At 37.7% G+C, this 26607-nt stretch overlaps 1 protein-coding gene across 1 annotated transcript in view; it reads right to left on the bottom strand.

The window, feature by feature from the left end:
* The window catches only part of LOC129749936 (sodium/potassium/calcium exchanger 3-like), a 61674-nt gene that overhangs the window by 23587 nt on the left and 11480 nt on the right, over positions 1–26607 (bottom strand). Inside the window, exons 3-4 of the mRNA XM_055745068.1 lie at positions 12348–12650; positions 12150–12286 (exon numbers count right to left, since the gene is read on the bottom strand). Coding sequence (XP_055601043.1) covers positions 12150–12286; positions 12348–12650 — 440 coding nt within the window. The remainder of the gene's footprint in view (positions 1–12149; positions 12287–12347; positions 12651–26607) is intronic.

Below are 26607 nucleotides of genomic sequence, written 5' to 3'. Positions count from 1 at the left end.
TTGATTAGTTTTCGAGTTATATGAAAAATTGTAAGGTAGCCCCCCTCCCCCCTTCCTATCACCCCACTGAGAGAAGGGAGGGGTACCTAATATTCATTAAAATATTCCCCGTTCCCAAATACCACCTCATGCCAAATTCGATACCATTTGCTTGATGGGTTCTCGAGTTATGCAAAATATTGTCTTTTATTTGGGAGGCCCCTCCTCCCCTTCCTGTTAGGGGGAGGGGTCCTAAACCAGAATAGGAACCTTCCCCGGCCTCCATTACCCCCACCTGCCAAGTTTCACGTAAATCGGTTTAGTAGTTTTCGAGTCTATAGGGAACAGACAGAAAGACAGACAGACAGACAGACAGACAGACAGAAATTCATTTTTATATATATAGATTTTTGTGCAGCTCGTTTTATGAAGGTTTAATTATGGTAATGCAAAATGCTTATATTCTTAAATCGACCATATGTTTTCAGATAGTTTTCAAAGCGCTAATAAAGCTTTTACCAAACATACTGTTTTAGTTGTTTTGGAAGAGTTATGAATGCTCTGTTTAAACTATAATAAAACACAAACTTAGAAGTTTGCTCTAAGCTTTCTTTTGTATGTTCTATAATAACACTCAGTGCCTGATTATTCATCCGCCATAAAACTTAGTGACAGTTCTCGATCAATATGTTCAAACAGGACACGCTCAGCTCAGATTAGATAAAACATATTTGAATTAGAATCCCCATTTATACACATTTTTGATAAGTTATGTGTGTTGGTTTTGAGTAAAAATATAAAAAAATATGAAAATCTTTGAAACTTCAAATTACCGGAAGTGGAATAATTATCTCTACAATATGAGTATTCAGTGAATGGTAATGGTTATTAGGTGAAAGTAATAAACAAGTAGAAGTCGAATTTCGCTGTCCGTCGCCATCTTAAATTTCAAAATGGCGGCTACCACTCAACTTGAAAATGCTGTGAATGACTGATAATTGCATAAAACCCTTACAATATGGGTATGAGTCAAAAGAGATCAACCGGTAAAAGTCGAATGTCGTTATCTGACGCCATCTTAAAATCCAATATGGCAGTTTCCGCTGAACTTTAAAATTTTGTAATTTACTTGAAATCGCATGAAACCTCAACAATATCGGTATTGGGTAAAAGGGCTGAACGAGTTGAAGTCAAATTTCGCTATCTGACACCATAATGAAATCCAAGATGCCGGCTTCTGCTGCACTTTCAAATGCTGAAAATAACTTAAAATTGCATGAAACTCCCACAACATGGGTATTGGTTAGAGGCTGAAAAAAAAATAAGTCATATTTCGCTATCAGACGCCATCTGGAAATCCAAGATGGCGCCTTCTACTGAACTTTAAAATGCTGTTAATCACTGAAAATCCCATGAAACTTCCACAATATGAGTATTGAGTGAAAGGACCAAACAAATAGAAGTCGAATTTCACTATCAGACGTCATCTTGAAATCCAAGATGGCGGCTTCTGCTGAACATTTAAATAACTTTTATCACTGAAAATCAAATGAAATTCCTACAATATGAGAATTGTGTGGAAGAAATAACTAGAAGAAGTCGAATTTGATATCTGAAACCATCATTAATCCAAGATGGCGGCTTTCGCTTTTCTTTTCAAAGCTATTAATTACTGAAAATCTAATGAAACATCCACAATACGGGATATAAGGAGAAAGGTGCCAAAAAGAAACAGGGTCGGGTTCTTTTAGTTAAGCCTTTTTCGATTTTAAGTCATTTCCAGTTCAGTGGAAGCCGCCATCTTGAATTTCAAGATAAAGTCAAAAGAAGGAATTCAACTGCTACTAATGGTGCCCTTAAACCCAATAATAATAATGTGGGCGTTTTATGCGGTTTTTAGCGATCAACAGTTTTTTGAAGCTAGGCGGAAGTCGCCATCTTGTATTTCAAAATGACGTCTGGTAGCGAAATTAGGTTTATCTTGGTTTAGCCCTTTACCCAATACCCATATTGTGGAGATTTAAGTCATTTACAGAATTCCAAAGTTCAGCGGAAGCCGCTTCTGGCTTTCAAGATGGCGTCGGACAACGTAATTCGACTTCTTCTAGTTTAGCCCTTTTGTCCAATACCCATATTGTGGATGAATCATGAAATTTTCAGTAATTTACAGTTTTGAAAAGAATAGCGAAAATCACCATCTTGGATTGATGATGGCGTCAGATAGCGACATTCGATTTCTTTTAGCTTAGTCCATTAACTCAATACCCATAATGTGGGGATTTCATGCGGTTTTCAGTGATTAAAATAATTTTGAAGTTCAGTGCCGCCAAAAGCCGCCATTTTGGATTTCAAGATGGCGTCAGGAAACGAAATTGGACTTCAACTCATGGTTTATTCCACGGGTCAATCACAACCAATCCCTTTTCATTCAAAAAGTCTTTCTTCATTTACTGTACTAATGACTAACAACTCAGATATGATGAACTCACACAACAACTAATTGACCATTTATCTAATCATAAAAAAGCTACTAAGCATTAAATTGACTAACGCGATGTTGGTTGCAAAATCGAGGGGCTCAAAATGACGCCATGTTGATGGATTCACAATGCAAGTATTTGAAAATATTTTTTCAGGCCTATATTCCATAAATTTCATCATGATAAACCATCAGATTTGTCGAGGCACATTTTTTTAAAGATACAATTTCATACACATTTTGCCTAAAATCTTGACTGGCAGTAGAAAGATGCTCATAATATGGTTAAACATTGGTGTTTTGGCTATTCATTTTACCAGATTATATCAGAATAATGCAATTATCATTTATCAACCATCATAGTTGCTGTGAAAAATTAAAATAAAACTCCAAGAACTCACAGGATCGAAAAAAAAAACAAAAATGGCTTACATGTTTAATAATGGGCCTTATTCTGCGAGGCGAATGAAGTGACTCGGAGTCACATTAGTCGTAGTCACGTGACTCTAGTCGGGGTATTCCGAGAGGCGACTCACTCACGGTGACTAGTTCATTGCCTCGGTGACTTGATGTTCATTTTGACGTTCCAGAGGCAATGAACCAGTTTCATCGGGTTCACCATGCGAACTGTCAAACATGTAAGGAACATTCAAAGCAGGTAGTGTGATATTCAATTTCTTGGATGACGTCACATTCATGAAGAATTTAAAAATAATGCATTCAATTTTTATGTAACCAAACCCGATGTAGGATTTCAAATAAATTTCAATCTTCTTCGAACATGCTGTAAATTTCTAAGCAAAATTAAAATTGTCTTTCGTTCCAGTTCTGGTTAAGAATTGGAATTTGTATTTTTGTACACATAAAAAGGTTAAATAGCTATAGAGAATTTCAAATAAAAAGATCAAATACAGATTTACATTTAATTACGGATTTGAAATTGAAATAAATATTTTTCAGATTCAGATTTCAAAATTCATATTGTTTATTAATATTCAGAATCAACAGTTCAGACCAAGATCAAAGTCTTTCGGACTTTTGAATTTGAAGATAACAACTTTTTTTTAAGATGAGTTTTTAAGATAAGTTTAATATTCAAGATTCTTTTTTTAAAGTACTATAAAACAAACATATATAGCATTTTCAGTATTGCTTTTCTTAAATATGATGTTTCAAATGTCAAAAAGGCATCTTAACCTTTATTGTTATCAAACATTTGAAAATGTTGTTATTTTACAAACTTTGCTTTTTGAATATTTAACGAATCCCAAAATTGTTCATAAATTATGCATGAAAACACTCTGACAGTTGCTGTTTGAAGTTAAATTTGAGAAAATTTATATTCAAAATTGCTCTTTTTTTAATTAGAAATAGTTTTATTGAGTCTAATAACTCGTAAAGTTTTGTTGTGCCGAGTATTCACTTCACTTGTGTTGTGTTAGTGAGAAAGGATTAAATTTTGTTTGACTTGAGCAAAGGGATGAGGCTTTCGTAGGATCGCTCTCGAGAACAGATTTCCCTTTCGGGTCGGTGGTGGCTTCCTGTATAGCGAATTGCTCAATTTGTGAATTATAAATATACTCCGAGTGACAAAAGAAGGAACTCAAAATTCTTTCTACCTAATCAATAGTCACTCAAATGTTCGTTGTTTGCGTGTGACTGAAATCAATAAACTTCCCTTAAAACCATAAAATAAAACACGTTGGATGATAATTTTATTTTCTTTTTATTAAGAGTTTTTAAATAACAGTGATATAATAACTCGCTTAACTTTTAGAACTACTTATACATAGCCCAAAAACAAAATGTTATACCTGAGAAATCAGGTTCACCTTATGGATTGACCGTTCGTCGGAATTCATCAGAAATAAATTTGGTCCAACGAGCGTACATACTCAGGTGACCCAAAACAAATCTAATTGACGTACAACTTTGTACAATAAGTTTAAAATTTTAAAGAAAAATAGGTTTCGCTCAGTACGGTAAATCATTTTTGGGTATTCCGCCTAACTTCAGCTGTAGAATATTTTGTCTTTATCAACGAAAAATCTACATTTCACTTCGTATTGGTGAATGCCAAAATTGCAAGGAAATTTGTTCATCACCTGCCTTTGCACAGCGTTGGCTTTTGCTGCAGAATTCATTCACGATGAACAGATTGAACCTCGCGAACTGTCAAAAACTGAAACCGAAACAAAAAGTTCGCGGCCGAAAAATATTGATTGCCTTCAGCGCACATCGAAAGTTATCGGTTCCTGGAAGTTCAATCCGGATATCTGAAGTCGTTGGCGACTGTCCTCCGCAACAAATAATTATTCAGCAAAGAATAAAAATGACACAGATGGCTTTTAAACTTTGTGACCAGGTGCTGAACGGCCTTGGACTGCTGACGTACTTATTCCGAAAAGCGCTTAGCCCGTAAGTAAAACTTATCTTTCAATATATTTAAATTTGAAAATAAAAATCATCTTTTATTTACAGAACTGCCTCCTACTTTCACTTCCCTTTCGAGCCGTTGAGGGGAAAAGATCATCAATCAGGCGAAAAAGCGGCCTAAAATATTGAAAGTCCCAACGAAATACAAGTTTTTTTCCGTTCCCAAGATAACGAAAAGCCGACCCATGATTGACAGAATTCTAGGCGATTAACAGCAACTACGGAATATTTGAAAAACTCTGCCTAATTATCTCAAGAACGAAAAGTGTTGTATTCTCTTGCAAAGAAAATAAACGAAAATCATTAGAAAACTTTTGGTTTTTTTGATGACATGATTCTGAATGAAACTAAAGATTAATCAAGATTCCCAGAGTCAGTTCCAGATTTTAAAGCTCCGATTTTAACTCAAGAGCTCAGGTTCAAATTCTCAAGAATATTATCCAGTTTCAAATACAATACTGGAGATTACAGTTACAAATAAGATGTTGATCTAGAATTTGAATGTGAAATTTAATTTGTGTTTTGTAACTCATCCATATTCTTAGAATTTTACTAAAAATTCTCCATAATATTTTAATACCTGATTTCAATTTTTGTTAAAATTTCAATTTGAAAGTTTAGAATATTTTTTTCAATTTTTTTAAGCCTTAGACTAAAGTAACAATATTTTTTTCAAAAACTTGATTTGAGTTCTTAAAATAAGATATATGGATGATGCAATTAAACAATAAAGAATTAAAATCTTTAGTTCATCAACCTGGTCAATGAAAAAAACATATAAGAATGTTTGAAGCTACCCTATTACACATATTTGAAGAAATTTTGGACTGTTATGTTAAATTTTTCAGATTTTTTTCTTCAAGTCACTTACTGAATAGGTAACGACTCCAAAAGTCACTTGCCACCGACTCGAGTCACGCCATTCGCCTCTGAGAATACGGTGACAGTTAAAGAAAGTTCATTCAAGTCACCTAAAGTTCATTGAAGTCACGGCATTCGCCTGCTAGAATACGGTGACTCTGAAAAACTAAGTCACTTCACGTCACTCGCCTCGCAGAATAAGCCCCAATAGCTTTTTAAAATCTTTGACGACCAAAATTTTAAAGCATAATGATTGGTCATGATCAGTGTTCCGAATATCACTCATTTTCAATGAATGTTTCTGATTGCCCTTCGCACCTGAACGTACAGCGGTCGGGTTTCGTTATTGATTGCTACTCGACCTACCTGATCATCGATCGTTCAATTCATCGCTAAAATTCAGATCACCTCGCACGATGCTTGCTGTCAAAACAGTGCAGCACCATCATCAAATTGGAATCTCACCAATGCGCAATGCATATGGCGAATCTTGTTGGTCTTCGATCAGGAGTGAATGAATCAGGCAGTGAGTGAGTGATACATGAAGCCGATCATTAGCGTATTTTGTTTGATTTGATATACAGCAAATTAATAAATTTATTTGTTGTTATAACGTTTTTTAACATCAGTATGATTAAAATCAAATTGTAGTTGTGTTTGTGAGGGAAAGATGTTCACTTTCGCCGTGTTTTTCAATTTTTACAAGTTCTTTTATTAAACTGTCGTCCGTCACGTTAAAATTACTGAGAATTTATGGTGTTCCTCACAATTGTTTGATTTTTCTCGTCCTGCAAAAAATAATTTTGAATTTCATATAATTCAGGCAGATACTGAGTGAGCTACATTCAGAATGGATCAGTTTGTATCTCAATCATCTCCGATATGCGATGTTTGCTAAACCGCTTATTCTGAATAATGCGACTCGGTTTGCATAGCTGATAGGAGCGCTGATCGAGATTGCATACCAGCCAGGCGAAGCAGTTGCGAGAGGCGCTATCCCATTATACAATCAGAATGTTTCCAACAGGAAACGCATCCTGAGTGTTTGTTTTGATTGATATTCGGAACACTGGTCATGATGACGTTTTTAGGATTTTGGATTTACTAGGGTTCTGGTGATGTTATAAGCTTTTTATGAAGATCAATGCTATAGTCCTAACGAAATTTTTCTGACCATAATAAAGCTTAAATTGTTTCTTGGGTGGTGTTGCAGTTCTTGACAAAAATATGATAAATATATTGCTGAAAGTACAACCAAGTCTTTCAGCACAATTGAACTAAAAATAATAACTGATCATGTTTATTTCGCTGTTATCTTATTAACCATTTTCACGTAGGCCATATGATTTGCCAAGAGAATAACTTTCAATTCCTTTAATAAATTTTTTTCGTAAATCAATTGCATTGCCAGCATCAGCATTGTCGATGCAATTGAAATCCATACGTTTTCAATTCGAGTCCAGTCAGATCGAAGATATCGTAACGTGTATTCGTCGAAGGCGTATTGAGAAGTTTTCGTTTATTCTGAATTCTTCGCGGTTTCTTTACATCTAATTTAAAGATTTTTTTCTAAACTACTTAGTATAGTATACTATCACTTGAATATGGTGGTAGATCCAAAACCTCACATCAGATAACGGTCTGTATTTGAAAAAAAAAACTCGAACTTAACTGACGATTCTTCTTCTTCTTCTTCGTCTTCTTCTTCTTACACCAACATGGCCAAAACTTGTATGCATCCTGGAAAATGAAAAACTTGCGTTCCTCATTTTTCTTTTCAACATAGTGTCTGATACATGGAACATGCATTGCAGATACTATTACGGCCAGGCCAACCAAAACGCAAAAGATACAGGAACGAGGGAGGGATGAAGCGTGGAGTTCCCTGCTAAACGCTTCTTATGATTAAATAATAAGTTTTAAAGTGCCAACGTATTTGTAAAGCTGAAATGAAGAAAATCATATGGATTAATCTCACCCGAAACTTCAAAAGTCTGATGCCAATTCAAACAGGTAATTACATTTTTTACAGCAAGCACGAATTTTTAGGTTGGTTATTTCATACAGACAACTGTTTATCATAATCGTTTTTACTAAAAATCTTTATCAGTTCTTTTCAGGTCACAGAACCTTTATTTTCCAGATTCTTCTTACATATCAGCAATATTTGCAAGCCACGATAAGAGGCGATGGAAGCGCTGCCGAATTTGGGTGATGGTTTTGCACTAGTGCAAGTGGGACGCAGCTAAAATTTCACCCAACTTTTGACAGATCTTACGAGCTTTTCCTAAGGAGAGAAAGAATAACTTTTCGATTCCATCGCTCATAGCTTACAACCAGAAAAAAAAATCAGCTCTGGGTGTTGGGGCAAATCTATGGACACTAAACTAATCACTGACTTGCAACAAATCTTGTCGAAGAAACTATTTGCAACACATTTCCGTCACTTTCCTCTTTTTCAACTCACGGTTCTTCCTTTTCAAACACCTATTGGAGAGTTAGCCGTTAACATGACAGAAGTAACTTGGCCGTACTGGAGCAAAACAACTGAAAAAAGACTTTAATACAACAACGACTGATAGAACTTCTTAAAAGGCTTCTTAAATAACCCAAACAGATAACACTTTTAAAAGGAAAAATTTGTCTCTTCATCAGCATAAAAAAAACACAAAAACTCTTCAAATTTTTCAACTCCGATCATCAGCAGCCATCAGTCGGGAACACTACATTTTACCGGAAAGGAACTCTAAATTGAATTCTTTATCAATTTTATTGAAAAAATAACCCATGGCCTTCCGGTAATCACTTCAATGATAAGCCGCAGTGGTGGTTGCACTTCTTCGTCAATTAACTTTAATTTTTGTAAAATAAAATTTCATTTAAACAAATCTTTTGCGGACAAAGCCAAGAAAAATGCGTGCGGCTTACACAAGACATCGCCTGCTTTTTTCCGAATTCAACTGACGATTCTTACAAAAATATATAGGTGACAAATTTCGTCGTCATCTTGTTCGAAGATCTCTGCCCAAAGTGTAAAAAAACAGCTAAGCTAACGATTTCACCTGAACTAAACTTATTTCTAGGTTGGCAACTTTACCTCAACTCGACCGAATTTTAAGAATGGTAAAGTTTGAGTTTATTCAATCGAAGTCCTAAACTGGCGCGTTCACTTAAACTGAACCAAAGTTTTCTACTGGAAACTTTGCCGTGAATGCACTGTTATTTCTCAACTGGCAACTTTGCTTTGACTGGACCGAAGTCCTCGACTCGCAATTTTGACTTGATTGGACCAAAGTCATCAACTGGACCCAAGCCCTTAATAGAACCAAAGTCCTCAATAGGACCAAAGTCCTAAAATGAACCAAAGTCCTCAACCGGACCAAATCCTCGACTGGCAATTATACCTTGACTAGACCGCAGTCCTCAATTGAACTGAAGTCCTCAACTGGACCGAAGTCCACGACTGGCAACTATGCGTTAACTGGACCGAAGTCCTCAGCTGGACCAAAGTCCTCAACTGGACCTAAGTCCATAACTGAACAGAAATCCTCAACTGTACCGAAGTTCTCAAATGGACCAAACTCCTCAACTGGACCAAAGTCCTGAGTTGAACCAAAATCCTCAGCTGGACTAAAGTCCTCAAATGGACCAAAGTCCTCAACTGGACCGAAGTCCTGAACTGGCAACGATGCCTTGACTAGACCGAAGTCCTCAATTGGACCAAAGTCCTCATTTGGACAGAAGTCATCAACTGGACCGAAGGGCCAACTTGAACGAAGTCTTTAACTGGACTGTAGTCCACGACTAACTAGCAACTATGCGTTGACTGGACCGAAGTCTTCAACTGGACCAAAGATCTCTACTGGACCAAAGTCCTCAACTGGACCAATGTTCTCAGCTGGACCAAAGTCCTCAACTGGACCAGAGTCTTCAACTGGACCAAAGTCCTCAACTGGACCAAAGTTCTCAACTGGGCCAAAGTTCTCAACGGATCAAAGTCCTGAGTTGAACAAAAATCCTCAGCTGGACCAAAGTCCTCAACTGGACCAAAGTCTTCAACTGGACCAAAGTCATCAACTGGACCGAAGTCCTCGACTGGCAACGATGCCTCGACTACACAGCAAAAAAAGTAGTGTGATATTACATCAAATACCTGCACATAACTTGAGTTGCAAAAGGTACCTAATTTTACACTGTCTTGATGTACCCGGCTGTTTGGAGACAAAGAATATGTTTCGTACCTCTGATCCATATGGGCCAAATTTCCTAAAAAATGAAAAATTATGAAATTATTTTTCAAGCTGTGGGTTTGCTTATATTTTTGATTAATTTTGGTAGTACTTACAAGCCAAACAAATACAGCTGAGGTCCGTAATCCGTTTCTTAATTTTTGAAATGTAATCAAATTTGAACGTCAACAAAGGAAAACATTGACTACTTGATGCGATATCACATAGAAGGTTGTGATATTACACTTCACGACGTATTCGAGTAGTGTACATCATTTAGATGTATTATTGCAACAGAAATCCGTAATCCCCAGAAATTACATCGTCTATCGTTACATTTTTTTTTGCTGTGTAGACCAAAGTCCACAATTGGACCAAAGTCCTCGTTTGGACAGAAGTCATCAACTGGACCGAAGGGCCAACTGGAACGAAGTCTTCAACTGGACCGTAGTCCACGACTGGCAACTATGCGTTGACTGGACCGAAGTCTTCAATTGGACCAAAGTCCTCAACTGGATCAAAGTCCTCAACTGGACCGAAGTCCTCGACTGGCAACGATGCCTTGACAAGACCGAAGTCCACAATTGGACCAAAGTTCTCATTTGGACAGAAGTCATCAACTGGACCGAAGGGCCAACTGGAACGAAGTTTTCAACTGGACCGTAGTCCACGACTGGCAACTATGCGTTGACTGGGCCGAAGTCTTCAACTGTACCAAAGTCCTCAACTGGACCAAAGTCCTCAGCTGGATTAAAGTCCTCAACTGGAACAAAGTCGTCAACTGGACCAAAGCCCTCGACTGGACCAAAGCCCTCTACTGGATAAAAGTCCTGAGTTGGACCAAAGTTTTCAACTGGACCAAAGTCCTCAACTGGACCGATGTCCTCAACTGGCAACTATGCCTGGACTAGGCCGAAGTCCTCAGCTGGACCGAAGTCAGTAATTGGACAGTAGTTCTCAACTGGACCGAAGGGCCATCTGGAACGAAGTCTTCAAAGAGATAGTAGTCTACGACTGGCAACTATGCGTTGACTGGACATAAATCCTCAGCTTCACCAAAGTCCTCAACTGGACTGAAGTCCTCAACTGTACCGAAGTCCTCAACTGGACCAAACTCCTTAGTTGGACCAAAGTCCTCAGCTGAACCAAAGTTCTTAACTGGACCAAAGTACTCAACTGGACTAAAGCCCTCATCTGTTCTGAAGTCCTCAACTGGACCGAAGTCCTCAACTGGACCAAAGTCCTCCACTGGACCAAACTCCTTAGTTGGACCAAAGTTCTCAGCTGGACCAAAATCCTCAACTGGACTAAAGTCCTCATCTGTACTGAAGTCCTTTACTGGACCAAAGTCCTCAACTGGACCAAAGTCCTGAGTTGAACCATAATCCTCAGCTGAATCAAAGTCCTCAACTGGACCAAAGTCCTCAACTGAACTAAAGTCCCCATCTGTACTGAAGTCCTCTACTGGACCACAGTCCTCAGCTGGACTAACGTCCTCAATTGTACTCCTCAATTGTACTCCTCAACTGAACCAATGTCCTCAATTGGACCCAAGTTCTCAACTGGACGAAAGTCCTCTACTGGACCAATGTCCTATACTGGACCGAAGTCCTCGACTGGCGACTATGCCTTGACTAGACCGAAGTCCTCAATTGGACCGTGCTACTACTTGCGTGGAAGAGAGAACTTGTCCTCATCGTTACACTTACCGATAAACTTGAATCGGAATACATTACATCGGTGTTTTTATTCTCTCTCTGATCAGCACCAATGGCGTTCACATGTAGGTAGTTATATTTCTGGTAAAATTAAACTAACAAAGTTGAATGTCTAAATAAATGAACCACTGATTAAAAGTTCTGTCTCAGTTAAAAACAATTTCCCTTTATTTTGAAATTTGATACTCAAAAAGATAAACAAAACTTAAATTCCACAAGAATGGTAGAGTGTCACTAATAAAACCTTTAAAAAGTGTATGAATAACTGTACCCTGCCATATAAGCGTTATGTAACTTAACACTGTACATGTTTTCAAGGTCATTAATTTTCACGGTTTACTGTCAAAAGCTGACTGGTATCTTGAAAAACATACTCGATACTTAATGGATCATAATTTAGAACTTCTATATCTAAAGCTGTTGTATGAATTATAGTTTTGAACTTACCTGAGTCAGCTTCAGGTCTTCGCAGACGCATTCCACCGAGGGTAGGAAATATTCACCGACGGTGTACGCCAAAAAGGTGAAAAAATATATCGCAGCGATGAAATGTAACACAATCGCTCCCTGCAAGCGTTGTTCCTCTGAAAAGCAAGCAAATCATCTTATCGAAACCGGTTTCTGATTAATTTTCCAGTCACTTACGAGTGAAAAGATCATCCGGCAGATCGTCGATTGCGGATCCACCTTCGCAGAACAGCTCGATTCGGCGGCCATCTTCCAGGACTTTGTAGTTAATCCGCCGATAGGGATACCAGTGCCAGGTGATCTTCTCCAACTCTATCCGTTCGTCTAGGGTCAGCTGGGCCGCCGGACTTGTTTCGAAGAAGGATACGTGCCGGAAGTTGATCGATGTGTCATTGGTACGAAAGCCCCCGTAGTCCGATGGGGGAGGTGTTGGAGCTTCCGGAATGTACGACTGGCTCTGAAAATGATCATTGTTGTAGGCTGAAATTAGAAATATAGACGGTGACAATGCGTTGGTCTCATGGTTATGAGATAGTGCTTTAAGAAGAGTTTTCTAATTCTAATTCTAATTTTCTTTATTTATAGAGGATTTTAACCATTGCAGTCGTTCGTCCTCTGTAAGAAGAGTTTTAATATGATTTAAGTGAAGAGATAAAAACATAAAAATTCTTAAAATTACTAGATTTGAGAATATTTTGTTAACTCACTTGGAAAATCATTTTCTGTAAAACTCCCAAGACAAATATTATAAGGTAATCAAATCCGTCTATTCAAAGCAATCCATTCGAAAAAAGAACACTAAGAAGTTTCCAAAACTTTTTTCCAGCGCCATAAAAGTAATCACCAATGTGCGGTTCAATTTGTGAAGTGACCTTAACGATTTGAGAATTTAAAACTTATTCAACTTGAAAATTTTGGCTTGCATAAAATATTCTGATTTGGCATTATAAATTTGAAGATAGCTACTATTGACCGCAGAATAATGTAAAAATAAACACGGAAAAAAATGAAAATGTAAAATTTACCGAGATAGCAAGGTGAACTCTCGTGAATACCAACTTCTGTTAGAGGTGGAACTCACCTCGTAGCGTGGTAAAGTGCACCTAGAAAAAGGTGAAACTCAAAAAAGGTACATCCTACCTCGTAGCGAGTTGAAATGTAACCTTAATGAGCTGATTAAAAAAGTTCAATTCACTTATCAAAAGGTAAACACAAAAAAGGTAACTTCTACCTCGATGCAAGGTAAAGTTTACCTGAATTAAGCTGAATAGAAAAAAAAAAAATAGGCCTGATAGATAGTGTGCATCTGGAGACCCCATACACCCATCCATCGGGTTGTCATATCATCTGATATCTTATTACCCCCATTCTCAACCTTCCCGTGGTGCTAGCTGGGGTGCGAGCAATCTTAGTGGAGATCGGGTACCCAATCTAGGTGGATGCTCTGGTCACATGCAGAGTGAGTTAGAGGGTTCCGTACGCGTCTGTTCTTCATGTCAGGGGCGGCGTACGGAGTTCAACAACCTAAAACAACAACATCACGACGGTCCTCCTGCGAGATAGTGGGGTTAGCTGCGGGCCTTTCGAGCCCGTGACTTCAAAACACTTCAAGCAACGAAAAATGAATAAGAAATTTCAAATGGAAATCAGCAAAGACCCACGCGACGAAAAGGGACTAGCGATTGGAAACTTGGAACATGGAACTGCCGATCTCTAAATTTCATGGGAAGTTCCCACGTGCTTTCCAGCGAATTGAAGAGCCGCTAATTCGACACCGTAGCGCTACAGGAAGTATGCTGGAAGAGCTCCACGAAACGAATATTTCAATATGGTCATGTTACCACACCTGCGGCAACACACACCAGCTTTTATAGTGATGAGGAAGGTGAAGAAACGCGTGATCAGGTGATGGTCGATCGACTAACGAATGTGCCGGTTGAGAGTCAAGGGCCGGTTCTTCAACATCAGCATCATCAATGTGCACACTAGGAAGTACCGGTGACGACAAAGACGAATTCTACGCGCGGCTGGAACGTTAATACCCTGCCCAAAATAGGATATCAAAATCGTAATCGGGGATATTACCGCTCAGGTCGGCCAGGAGGATCGTAGTACCTTCTTCCAACACCGTTTCTTACACAAGTACACCTAAAGATCACCGTATTAGACAACTCGGACATCATCGACAACAGATCCTGTCGCGGCACCAACATCGAATCAGACTATTATCTGGTTGATGGTGAAGATGCGCTCAAAATTCTTCATAGTGAACAACATACGAAACCGACGCCCGCCTCGCTTGAATATCGCACGACTGAAGCAACCTGAGGTCGCGGCAGACTACGCGCAATCGCTCGAAGCAGCGCTGCAGGCTTGACGAAATTCCTTTTGAGGACTGTTGGGATTCCATTAAGACAGCTATCAGCAGCATTGGGCACAGGGGACTGAGATAAACGTTTACAAAATATGTCATTTTGTACTGCTCGAAGACTCCACATAAATTCTTCGAAAAACAACTGTAGTAAAATTCTTTACAAAATCGCTTCGGAAATTTTTTTATACCTACTACATCATAAATTCTATTTTTGCCTGTTTATACCAACTTCCTTATGGAAATAAAAAACCTTCCAATCTTAGTTACTCATAAACAATTGAAACATTTGAAATAATATCGTGTAACCAGTGCGTTGTGTGAGAAGCCCAAGATCAGTGAGAATCAACGATGTAAATGTAAATACGCACAGGAAGCGCTGTGTGGAGTGGAGGCGGACCGTACCTTATACCACTGACGCCATACGCAAATAATAGTCAAGGTAATGGACGGGCAATACGCTGACGAACAGATGGCGCTGAATGAACGCACGAATGGGAGGCCATTGCCGGGCTTCGAAAAAGGCGCAATGGGGCGGAATTATAGGATGGAGCCGAAAGTCCGGAGGCGGGGCAATGGCCGACAGCTAATGCGATCACTCCACAAAGAACAACCGAACGATACGGTACTGAGATCTCGTAAGTGCACGCGTAGTAACATAGCACGTTATAACCAGATGAGAAGTGATCGCTGCCTGCCCAGGAATCCATAGAACCATGGACTGGCCCATCGGAATAAAAATCTAATCCGTTCGTATTTTGTCCCATTGCGCCAACAGGACCCCTTCAGTTTTACCGATTGGTTCATAGGAGATTGGAGGACGAGAGGCACGAGCTACGAATCCGGAAGCAAACATACCGCTACATAAGGCAAGCCCCGGTAGGCCTCTTCTCAACCGGGTACGATATTTGCCACATCCATGCCATGGGAAAGTTCGTTTCTGCGAAGCATTGTGTTTTCTTGTGCAAGCTAAAAGCAGCCCAAAGGTTTTAATCGAAACATAAGTTTTTACTTCAATGATAAACTTTCCCGAAATTTCACAGAAAAAAATTCTCCAGAATGCACCATTTATCAAAATTTTTTTGCCAGAATGGACCATTTCCCAAAACTTTTTTCCCCAGAATGGAACATTTCACAAAATGGCCCAAATCCCAGATTTTTCCTCTAGTTCTAATTAAATTTATTTTGAAACTAAATTTATTTTAGAACTAATATTGTGCTTTGTTTATGATTTGGGTACTTTAATTGATTAAATGTTAACCATGGTCCTTTAAAAACCGTTTTGGTATCCGACTCCTCACGCTGCGCGTTCGAACTTGAAATACGTTTTGTCCTTCACGCTGTCGCGTGGCGAACGGGACTAAGGGATCACCCCTAGCTTTCACGCAGACCTAGGAAGCCCCTGCAGACCTAGACCAATCTATTAGGGCCGCCGCTTCCGACGGCGCGGGTCGTCAGCCGCCTCGGATTTGAGAGCTCTGGCGGCTTTGTGCCGCCTCGGCCCATTCATCCTCGTCTTTGGCGGCTTTGCTGCAAAAGAATTGTATTATGGGAACCCAATTTTAGTGGAAAAAATCTATTTGAATTTCTTGAATTTCAGGTTGGATAAATAAATTAAATTTTCTGCGAAATGGTAATTCTGGGTAAAAAATTTCTGGAAAATGGTTCATTCTGGTGATTTTTTTTTCTGGGAAATGGTCATTCTGGGAAAAAATTTCTGGTAAATGGTACATTCTGGGGAAGTGGATTTCTGCTGATTGAAATTCTGGTGATTTTTCATTCTGGGTGGTTTTCGAGAAAATGGAATACACCCGCTTTAAGTTGCTCTGAGTTGAAATTTCAATATAAATTCTACATTTCAACAGTTTCCCAGCAACAAAAAATTATTTATTGATTCCTTTTGTAATGTTTGTTCACATTTCATATTCATGAAATGGTGGACATGTCTCAAAAAAGGCTATTTGGGGAACTTCATGGAACTTCAATTCCATAGAAGGCTATTTGAGACCCAATTTGTAAATTTTATACTGAAAGGATGTGATTTACATGTCACAAAAAGGCTGTTTGAGGAACTTCAAGTACATGGAAGGCTATTTGAGACCCAATTTGTAATTTTATACTGAATGGATGTAATTGACATGACACACTAAAATTCAATTTGGCCTAAAACTTTTAGAAACATTCTTAAAATTCTCGTATGATACAGAATTTCGAAATCCAACAAAAAGAAAACTTCAATCACTTGTGTTTTTGCAAATAATGGGTGATACGGTCAAAATTTGGTCAATATCAACTTGACGTATTTCAATTTTGTATTTAAGAAACCTGAACACCCCTCATTTTGAAGGGGTTTGTGTGTGTAGAATGTTGCACCTTATTTTGGTTTTGGAATTCACTCTTCAGTTGTCAAAATGCCGTCCAAGGAAGAAGAGCAGCGTATCAAAATTTTGCTCGCGCATCCCGAAAATCCGAGCTACACGCACGCAAAGCTGGCAAAATCGCTAAAAGTTACCGAATCAACCGTTACAAATGTAATTAAAGTGTTTGGGAAACGTTTGTCGACAGCCAGGAAGTCTGGATCGGGGGGAAATCGAAAACCGGAAGCCGCTGAGACGACAAAGAGAGTTGCCGGTAGTTTCAAGCGAAACCTTACTCTCTCTCTCTCCGAGATGCCGCAAATAATGTATCGTCTATAACCGTGCATCGAGCCAAAAAACGAGCCGGACTATCGACTTACAAGTGTAACCGTTAGGGTATTTTGCCCCGTTGGACCCATAGGGAGCGAGCCACTTGAAGCATTCCTTCTGAGTGCTCAAGAAGTTCGTCGATTAAATATAGACGATTTTACCGCCTCATTTTGTATAAAAACAACACAAAATTGTTAAACAGGAAAAGATTAGGAGATAGGTTCAATAAAATAAAAACGAATAATTTAAGCACACCAAATTAAAAAGTAACGGACAACATTCAGCAGTTTAAAAATTCAAATACAGAACGCAAACAAAAACACATAACACCAACTGAACGGCGACGGACATACTAATGTCAACGGAAAATGGAACGGAAACTGGCAAGGGTGGGAAAATCAGCTCCTTGACTAAGTTAAGTCTTTCCGCTTGCAATCACGATAGCGACTAGATCGTAGTGCAAAAAGTTTTACTTAAATTACTAAAAGTAATACAATTAAAAAGTGGAAAGTGCCTGTTTTTCCAGAGTAGAGCCTTAGTCAAGTGAGTTTCCCACAGCTGTTTCTAAAAACCCATCCTAATGCCTGTTCCGATTTAGGACCCCAAAGTTCCTGACCACAAAGTTTCTGGTCTCGAGGATTCTGGTCACAGCAAATTTGACCGGATCGACTCGACGTAGTTTGGGTTCACACAAGGCGAACGAACCAGTGAGCCAGATCCCGTTCCTATCCGGAGTTTTCTGGATTCTGCAAATAAGCCTCGACGAAGCATCAATTTGCACGAGGCAAACGAGCTAGTGAGCCTAATTCCCAGGTCCCGAACATCCCGTGTCCATCCGCTAGTTGGGTCCAACAAATTGCCACCCAAGAGGCAAAGGATCCAAAGAACACAGTGGGCAACTACAGCGGAGAATCCCCAGCAACACAGCCTATAACAATCCACCGGGTTCCGTTGCTCTGTCGAGGAGCCTGCGGAGCGTAAGCACTGCGGGCACCATTCAGAGCACCAGCTGGAAATTGGTATCTACCACGACAACCATAACCGCCAAACTGACTCATCTCGATCTGGTTCCAGAGGGTGTTGTTTGATCCCTTCAAACAAGTTCGTAAGAATTCAATCAACTACCCTCCGGTTCCATTGCATCGAATGGTCAATAGTTGATGACCACGTTTTGAAACACAGCATCGAAGCAGTCCCGAGCGCATGGTAAGTGCGCCCCGCATCCGTTACGGCCGGCCGGTTCCAGCTGCAACAGATTTCACACCACACACCCACACTACACGAACGTAAGTTTTTATAATACAGAACATTTTGACCAGAGTCCGTAGTGTTTTATTGAATATCCGACCAGTCTCATAAAGCGAGAGCCGACCTTGAGCCCAAGTGGTTCTCAAGCTCTAGCTGGCCCATCAAAAGAGGCGTATGTAGCCCACCCCAGACGGTTTCCGTGGCTTGACCAGCTACATGGGGCTATTGGCGACCTCCTTCAGAGAGAGCAAGTAATACAAGAAGGTAGTGACTCCAAATCGCGATGATAAACAAAATACGACGAACAAAGTGCGATCCCGGAGGCTGTACACGACGATGCTGACGAAGTTTGACTGCGCGGTAATGGACGACGAAACCTACTTCAAAGCCGACTACAAGCAGTTCCGGGACAGGAGTTTTATACGGCAAAAGGAAGGGGAAAGGTAGCAGATATTTTTAAGCACACGAAACTGTCAAAGTTTGGCAAGCCATCTGTACTTGTGGCTTGAAAAGCAGCATTTTCTAGCTTCCGGGACTGTCTACCAAGAAATTTACGTGAAAGAGTGTTTGAATAAACGTCTGCTGCCTTTCCTGAAGAAACACGGTTGTTCCGTACTGTTTTGGCCGGATTTGGTATCTTGCCATTACGTTAAAAAGGCCATGGAGTGGTACACCGCCGACAACGTGCAGGTGATTCCCAAGGATAAGAACCCTCCCAACACGCCAGAACTCCGCCCAATTGAGAAATACTGGGCTATTGTCAAGCGGAACCTAAAGAAGACCAAAAAAAACTGCTAAGGACGAGCAGCAGTTCAAGGCAAACTGGCTTTCTGCGGCGAAGAAGGTGGACAAGGTGGCTGTACAAAATCTGATGGCAGGGGTTAAGCGTAAGGCCCGGCAATTCGGATTTGGAAAAGCGGAAGCCTAACTGAATATTTTCCCTGAATTTTATACTAATTAGACTTGAAAAGAAATTTAATTTGATTTTTTAAATAAACGATTTCACCGATTTACAAGCGTTTTCCCTTGACCAAATTTTGACCATCACCCTTTAATTGTGATCCAGATTTGAAAAACCTAAAACAGGTTCATAATTTGCTATTTTCATTCAGATTCATAGCTTAAATTTCGAATAAATAACTAAAGAATGAATTCATATTGAAAGCCAAACATTCAGAATTCAAATAAGAGATTTTTGGTTTGAATTGTGATCAAAATTTCGCTTTTTGCTCATAATAATCAGTGAGAATTATTATCTGAAAAGATTCAAAAATCGCTTTCAAATTGGTAATTCAGATTTCGAAATTCAGGTTCAAAAAGGAGTACCGTAAAACGGGGTAACATTGATCACCGCGGTAAATTTGATCAACAATAAACTTTTCCACATTATCATCAATAACTCAGTCCATAGTTTGAATTTTTGAAAACTGTTTTCTACGTTTGAAAGTCTATTAGTTGAGTATCAAATAGGCAAAATTTGGTTTAAATCTGATTTTTTTTTTCAGTTAGCAAAAATCTTATTTCAAAATTTTCCAAGGCTCCTAGGCATATTTCTATTTTTCACAACCCGATCAGGAGGGAAAAACTAAATTATATCAAGATGAGATATTTTGATACTAATATTTTTCCTATCTAAATGAGTTATTATTCAGTACTCGTAGGATGTTAAAATATCTCAAATTATATCAAAAAAAAAAATCTTATCAATTTATCAATCAAATTTTATCAATTTTATATATGCTCCTTACAAGATTATATCTCGTTCAGATTGCATAGTTTGATTTTGGGCAGAACAAAACCTATCACAATTATAACTTATCAAGATCTGAGTGCTTCGAGAAAACTTTCTAGTGGAATGTCAATAAACCTCATAATTTGCTAAACCCATGCCCCAATTTTGGTTTACCAAAATTTGGATTCAATTTTATGAATCTGTTGAGCGAAACTAAACGTACGGTTTGGGCCGTTGACTTCGATGTCCGTGTTTCAGAAAAAGTTGTACGTATATCAAAATAAGATATAATCATTTTATTTTAGGACAATCCGAAAAAAATCTTGATCATTGAAAATGAGCTCAACACCCCATTCAAGTCTGTCAATCAGAATAAGATATAATTCAAATTGGAGAAACTTAAAATCGAAAATTTGTAGTACTTAAATATAACTGAATCAGATGTAAATATCTTGGTGAGATACGCTTGAGTTATTATTTTGATATGCTCTTCTGATCGGGATAACCCCGTATTGGATAAATGGATAGGAACCCTATCAAATCGTTAACTTTGAAGAAAAAATGAAAATGGAAATAGTGGAAGGGTCTAGGGCAGTGGTTTTCAAAGTGGTCCCTACCGCCCCCTTGGGGGCGATGAGAGCTTTTAGGGGGGCGGTGAGCTCAACTTTGAAATTTGGGGGGCGTTAGAAGGGCTCAGGGGGGCTCAGGGGGTCGAGTCCTTTTTAAATGCACATTTTCACAAATTACGGAACAACTTAAAATTGAAATGACAACGAGAACGTTCAATGCCCAACAATGAAACGATTTTGAAAAACTCTGAAAATCTAATTATAACCAGGTTTAGGACAAATATTTATCTGTTAACTCACAGAGTTGATAAGCATGTTTTTGTCTCTGTAAGTCACAAACACAGACAGATTATTTTTTAATTGTGAAAGATTTCGTATATTCACAATCTGTTTAGTTAAAGTCTCTATAATTCAACAACAAACAAACAAACAATCTGTTTTTTTTATCTGGTTTTGTAAGTTTATTTTGGATTGAACTATTTTTTTTTTGTTTCGATTGTAGTCGTTTTACCATCTTTATGGCATTCGCGACTTTATCAACGTTGCAGTTGGCGGATCGTTATTGAAAAACTTATCCGGTACAACTGTGTTCGATGTTTACTCTTGGGCTCGAACTCACGGACATCGGCTCAGGAGACAACAGACTTGCCAACTGAGCTATATCACAAGCCGGGGTTGAACAAGGAAGCAACATTTTGGATGGCAATGTGTTTTAGGTCAAATAAATTTGATGAATTCTTAAGCTTATACAATGCATGAAAATTATTAAAATGTATTCTATTGAAAAATTGACAAAAAATCTTTCGAAGATAATTTGTGATAAAAGGCGTCGCAGATATGGTCATAGATTTTTTGAAGAAAAGAAAAAAAAATGCCAACAACTCAAACAGAGGATCCTTCATTTTTAGTTCTGATTTGCTGATCGTTAATAAAATGAAATACGGCAATTTTCATGAATAAACATCAAAAGTTATTCGATTTTAACTAAATTTTTGGAACCTATGTTAAATTTTAAGACCCATGAAAGAAATAGTGTTCAATTTCAGTCTACAACTGTCATAAATATAAGTTGAAATTTATTTGATCAAGAAATGATATTATGTAAAATACATTTTATGCGATTTCACCGAATTATCAGTAATTATTTTGTGAAAAATATATGGCACATTTAATTAGTAAAGAATTCTGTTTTCCAAAACTTTGATAGGCGTTAGTTGTTTTTTTTTTTTTGAAGTTTAAGTGTTTGTCCTGAAAAAAAATAATTTATTTCAATTTCAGTCTTGATGTTTGAAGCAATTTTGAATTTATTTTGTGTTTTGATTTGCTACAATTGATGGTTATGCGTTGGCTTTTCGATCTTCTCAAGTCAATCATAACAGTTTTTGAACGTTTCAAATTAAACTACAATAAAATTTCAAAAGCTTTTGGTTTTGCAACAATGCCAATTAGCATTCTTTCTAGAGATTTTTCAAAAAATCACTCAGGGGGCCGGGGGGCAATTAGCTCAAAAATTAAACGAAAGGGGGCGGTGAAGGAAAAAAGTTTGGAAACCACTGGTCTAGGGCATGGGTCGGCAACCTGCGGCTCGCGAGCCGCATGTGGCTCTTTGGATGTATAACTGCGGCTCTTTAGCTCAATGTGTGAAAATTTTGAAAATCCTCGAAAGTTTCTAAAATAAACGGACGCAACATAAGTTTTCAGTTCAGATAATATTTCCCAGGATTCAAAAAGAAACCAAAAAACTACTATTGAACAAATTAACAGCATCTTGTCAGTTTTCAACCAAGTTGAGATTTAGAAATCAGTTAACGTTTTCCATCAAAGTCTGATATAGCATTTGAAAGCCTGGATAAATTTTCCGTTGAATTTGTTTCCTTTGTTTTTTTTTTTTCATTTAATCGGATAAAAACCGAGCCCTTTTCAATCGTCAAATAAAGTCCTCACTGTTGAGATTATGAAATTGAGTTTGTTCTCTTGAATTGAATATTTTAAAAATAAATTTGCTTTACCACCCTTCTGATCAAATATGAATATCAGATGATGATTTTAATGATGCTTTAAATACTGATAATAATTTTTTGTACAATAAAATGTCTTTTTTTAAACATTTTGTTTTTAAATTTTTTCAAATATTGAATTCCATCCCTCAATATTCCTTTTCAAATTCATGAAAGCATTTTAAAAATTTTCAAAAATTCAAGTTCTTCGCTCTAATTTTAAACATGAGTTCCAGTGAACAAAATTTTCAAGTTTGTTAAAAACTATTTGTGTAAACCGGGAGCTGAGTGCTGGATCTAATTTGAGAATTTCATATATAATATGACTATTTTTAGATATATATTGGAAGGAGTAACTTTATTTGGTAAAAAAGCATTCTCTTCCATACACTTTTTTATATCTTCTAACAACTTTAACATCCTTTTTTTGATTTTAAACTTAATTCCTTTATCATGTTTCTGCTATTATTTTTAAAACGTCATGGCTGTTTTAAAAAGTTGATTTGATTTATGAGTCTTAATCAGAATTTTAGTTTTGGTTATGGTCTATGAAGTGATGATCAAAATAATGTCAAAAAAATTAAAATTTGAGTTTAAAAACTCGGTTCGTTGAAAAATGAAATACAGCGAAGCAAAGCCAAAGTTAGATGTCTATTATCATGTAAGATTCATCATTATACTGGAAGATCAGAGATAGCTATCAAAACTGTCATTGGACCCCAGCATATTTCTACATCATCGGTTGAATCTATTCTTGACGATTCCAAAAATCCAAGGTACACTGAAATACAGCAAATCTGTCAATAGTTGAAAGTATTTAAAAATTTGTTGTTGACTGTTTGAAATATTGGAAATTGTTTTTTTTAAATATTGCAAAATTAGAATAAATTATTCACACAACGAATCTTATATCATTTAAATTGGTTAACACTTTCGGCCAGGGAACCGCCAACAAACTACTCTAATTTAATAACATTACAAATTCGCCATCGAAAACTAAGAGTTGATCTAACAAATTAAAACATTTGTTTGAAAAATTGATGATTTGATGTATGTGAGACTCAGAGGTTTAGACATTATTTTTAAGATTTCATTAGTACGAAGGAGGAAAAAAATTGGAACGGTTATGATTTTGAAAAGAATTGAAAATTTAAACATAAATTTTCGTTATCGAAATATATAATTTTTGAAACCTTATTTGTTTTTAATTTTTCCAGAAATCAAAATGAGAACTAGAGAGCTGAATCGGGATGCTTGTAATAAAAAATTAACAGAAATTTTATAACCGCATTATCGCAATTTTGACTATTTTTTTATTATTTATTTTAAGGCCCGGAAAATATTTTTAACGAATGTTCAAAACCAAAAAAAAACTTGAAAGCTTATTTGTAGAATTTGAAGAAAAAATAATAGTGACAAACCCTCAAGTCAGTTTTTTTGAACACCGTCTCATCCGAAAGAGAGTGCAGTGAAGCCATCAATCATGTACCTGTCGATGTTTTTGACTTGAATACTTTTGAAATTAATCAAGATCTTATCGAGCGCTCTGCGAAAAAGTTTAAAAGCTCATTTGCTCCTGGACCTGATGGGATTCCAGCTGTTATCTATCGTCGCTGCATCGAAGCTCTTTCCTTGCCTCTGGCTAAAATCTACAACAGATCATTCCAGCAAAGAAAATTTCCAGAGAAATGGAAAAATTCGTTTATGTTTCCGGTGTACAAAAATGGCGATCGTCGAGACGTTAAGCAATATCGTGGTATCACCAGTTTGTCTGCAGGGTCTAAGCTCTTTGAAATAATTGTTGGTCAAGCCCTTTTACGCGCTTCATCGCAGTACATCGCACCTGAACAGCATGGTTTCATGCCTGGTAGATCGGTGAGTACTAACCCCATAGAATACACGTCGTTTTGCCTCAATCAGTTGGAAAATAAAAAACAAGTCGATGCGGTGTATACAGATATCAAAGCCGCTTTTGACGCGATTGACCAGAAGATTTTGCTCGCTAAGCTTGCCAAGCTTGGCATTCATGACAACATGATTGCTTGGCTGAAATCCTTTCTTACCGAGCGCTGCATAAGGATCAAGTACGGCACTAGCATTTCATATCCTTTTATCAATCGATCTGGCGTCCCTCAAGGGAGTAATTTGGGGCCATTATTATTTGCGCTATTTTTTTAACGATTTGATTACAAGCCTAGAAGACGGAACGAAAATTGGTTACGCTGATGACCTTAAAATATTTCTGCCAGTGGAATGTACTGCTGATTGCATTCGCCTCCAATCTCTGCTGAACCAGTTTGATGAATGGTGTAGACTGAACAAACTAACAGTCAGTGTTTCAAAATGCTCTGTGATAACTTTTCACCGGAATAAGACACCGATCCCTTATGACTATAGTATCGGCAGCCAGTTTTTGAAAAGGGTCTTTGAAGTGGATGATCTTGGCGTGATCCTTGATGCGCAGCTCACTTTCAACAGTCAACGCTCTTCAGTTATCAACAAAGCGAATCGTCAGCTCGGCTTCATCACCAAAGTGTCACGTGAGTTCAAAGATCCTTTGTGCTTAAAATCACTGTACTGCGCCCTCGTCAGATCTATAACTGAGCATGCTGCTGTAGTTTGGGCTCCGTATCAACTAAGTTGGATCTTGAGGATTGAACGTGTACAGAAGCGGTTTGTCAGATTCGCCTTGCGACACCTGCCTTGGCGTCATCCCGAAGATCTTTCAGCATATTCAGATCGGTGTCAGCTTTTGGGTCTCGAAACCCTCGAATGTCGCCGAAAGACTCAACAGGCTTCTTTCGTTGTTAAGATTATGAATGGAGAAGTTCAATCGCCAAATCTTCTAAGGATGATAAACCTCAGTGCCCCATCGAGAACTCTGCGATTTAATTCGTTGCTGTCACATCAAATCCACCGAACATCGTATAGCTACAATGAACCACTCAGTGCAATGATGCGTATGTTTCAGGATGCTGAGCACCTGCATCAGTTCGAAGAATCATCCAGCCGATTTATTCGTCGAATTCGTCAGTCCAAATTGTTTTACTAATTTGATTGTAACTAAACCTTTTCATTTAAACATTTATGTTCGATGAATTCAATTATAATAAATAAATAAATAAATAAATAAATTTAGTTTTTTTTATATTTATTTAGCTCTTGTAGTATGCATTTTTATGATATTAAATTTTCAATGCTTCTTTTGATTATTACAACAGAACACATCGGAATTCAATTGTTTATCTGGGAATAGGTGTTAGGAAAGAATTACACCAAAGTATAAAACGATAAATTTTATCAGGTCACAATGATAAATCGCCAAAATTTCAACGTAACTAAGCTGTTCTCGTTATGAAAATGTATTGGTTTAGAAGAAAGAAAATCGCTTCTGTTTGCCAATAAAACAACGAAAATCTCTGGTTTTGTGAGAAAAAGGATAAAAAAAATGAGTTAACATCAGGATGCAATGTATCTTAGCGATCACCATTATTTGTAGTAAGGATAAAATGAAGTGCGGCTCTTTGAAACTTGGACATTTCCTTAATTTGCAATTTTTGGCTCTTCTGTCTCAAAAGGTTGCCGACCGCTGGTCTAGGGGAATGTTTGGAGGTAAAATTTCATTTGTATTTTGAAGCTCAAACTATTTAGCGATTATTATAATTTTTGCCCCTTAATGTAGACAGCATAACAGTTATTTTTCCAATTATAAATGTTTTTAAAATAAAACGTTAAAAATCAAGGTGAAATTGATAAATAAGCATATGTAGAAATTATGAAGGTGTTTTGTATCCTTTATGATCAAGAAACTTCGTTAAAACCGTCAGAATAGA

Source organism: Uranotaenia lowii, chromosome 2 (assembly GCF_029784155.1).
Source record: "Uranotaenia lowii strain MFRU-FL chromosome 2, ASM2978415v1, whole genome shotgun sequence".
Lineage (NCBI taxonomy): Eukaryota > Metazoa > Arthropoda > Insecta > Diptera > Culicidae > Uranotaenia > Uranotaenia lowii.
Note: the sequence above shows the minus strand (reverse complement) of the source record. Positions and strands in the feature narration are given on the sequence as shown.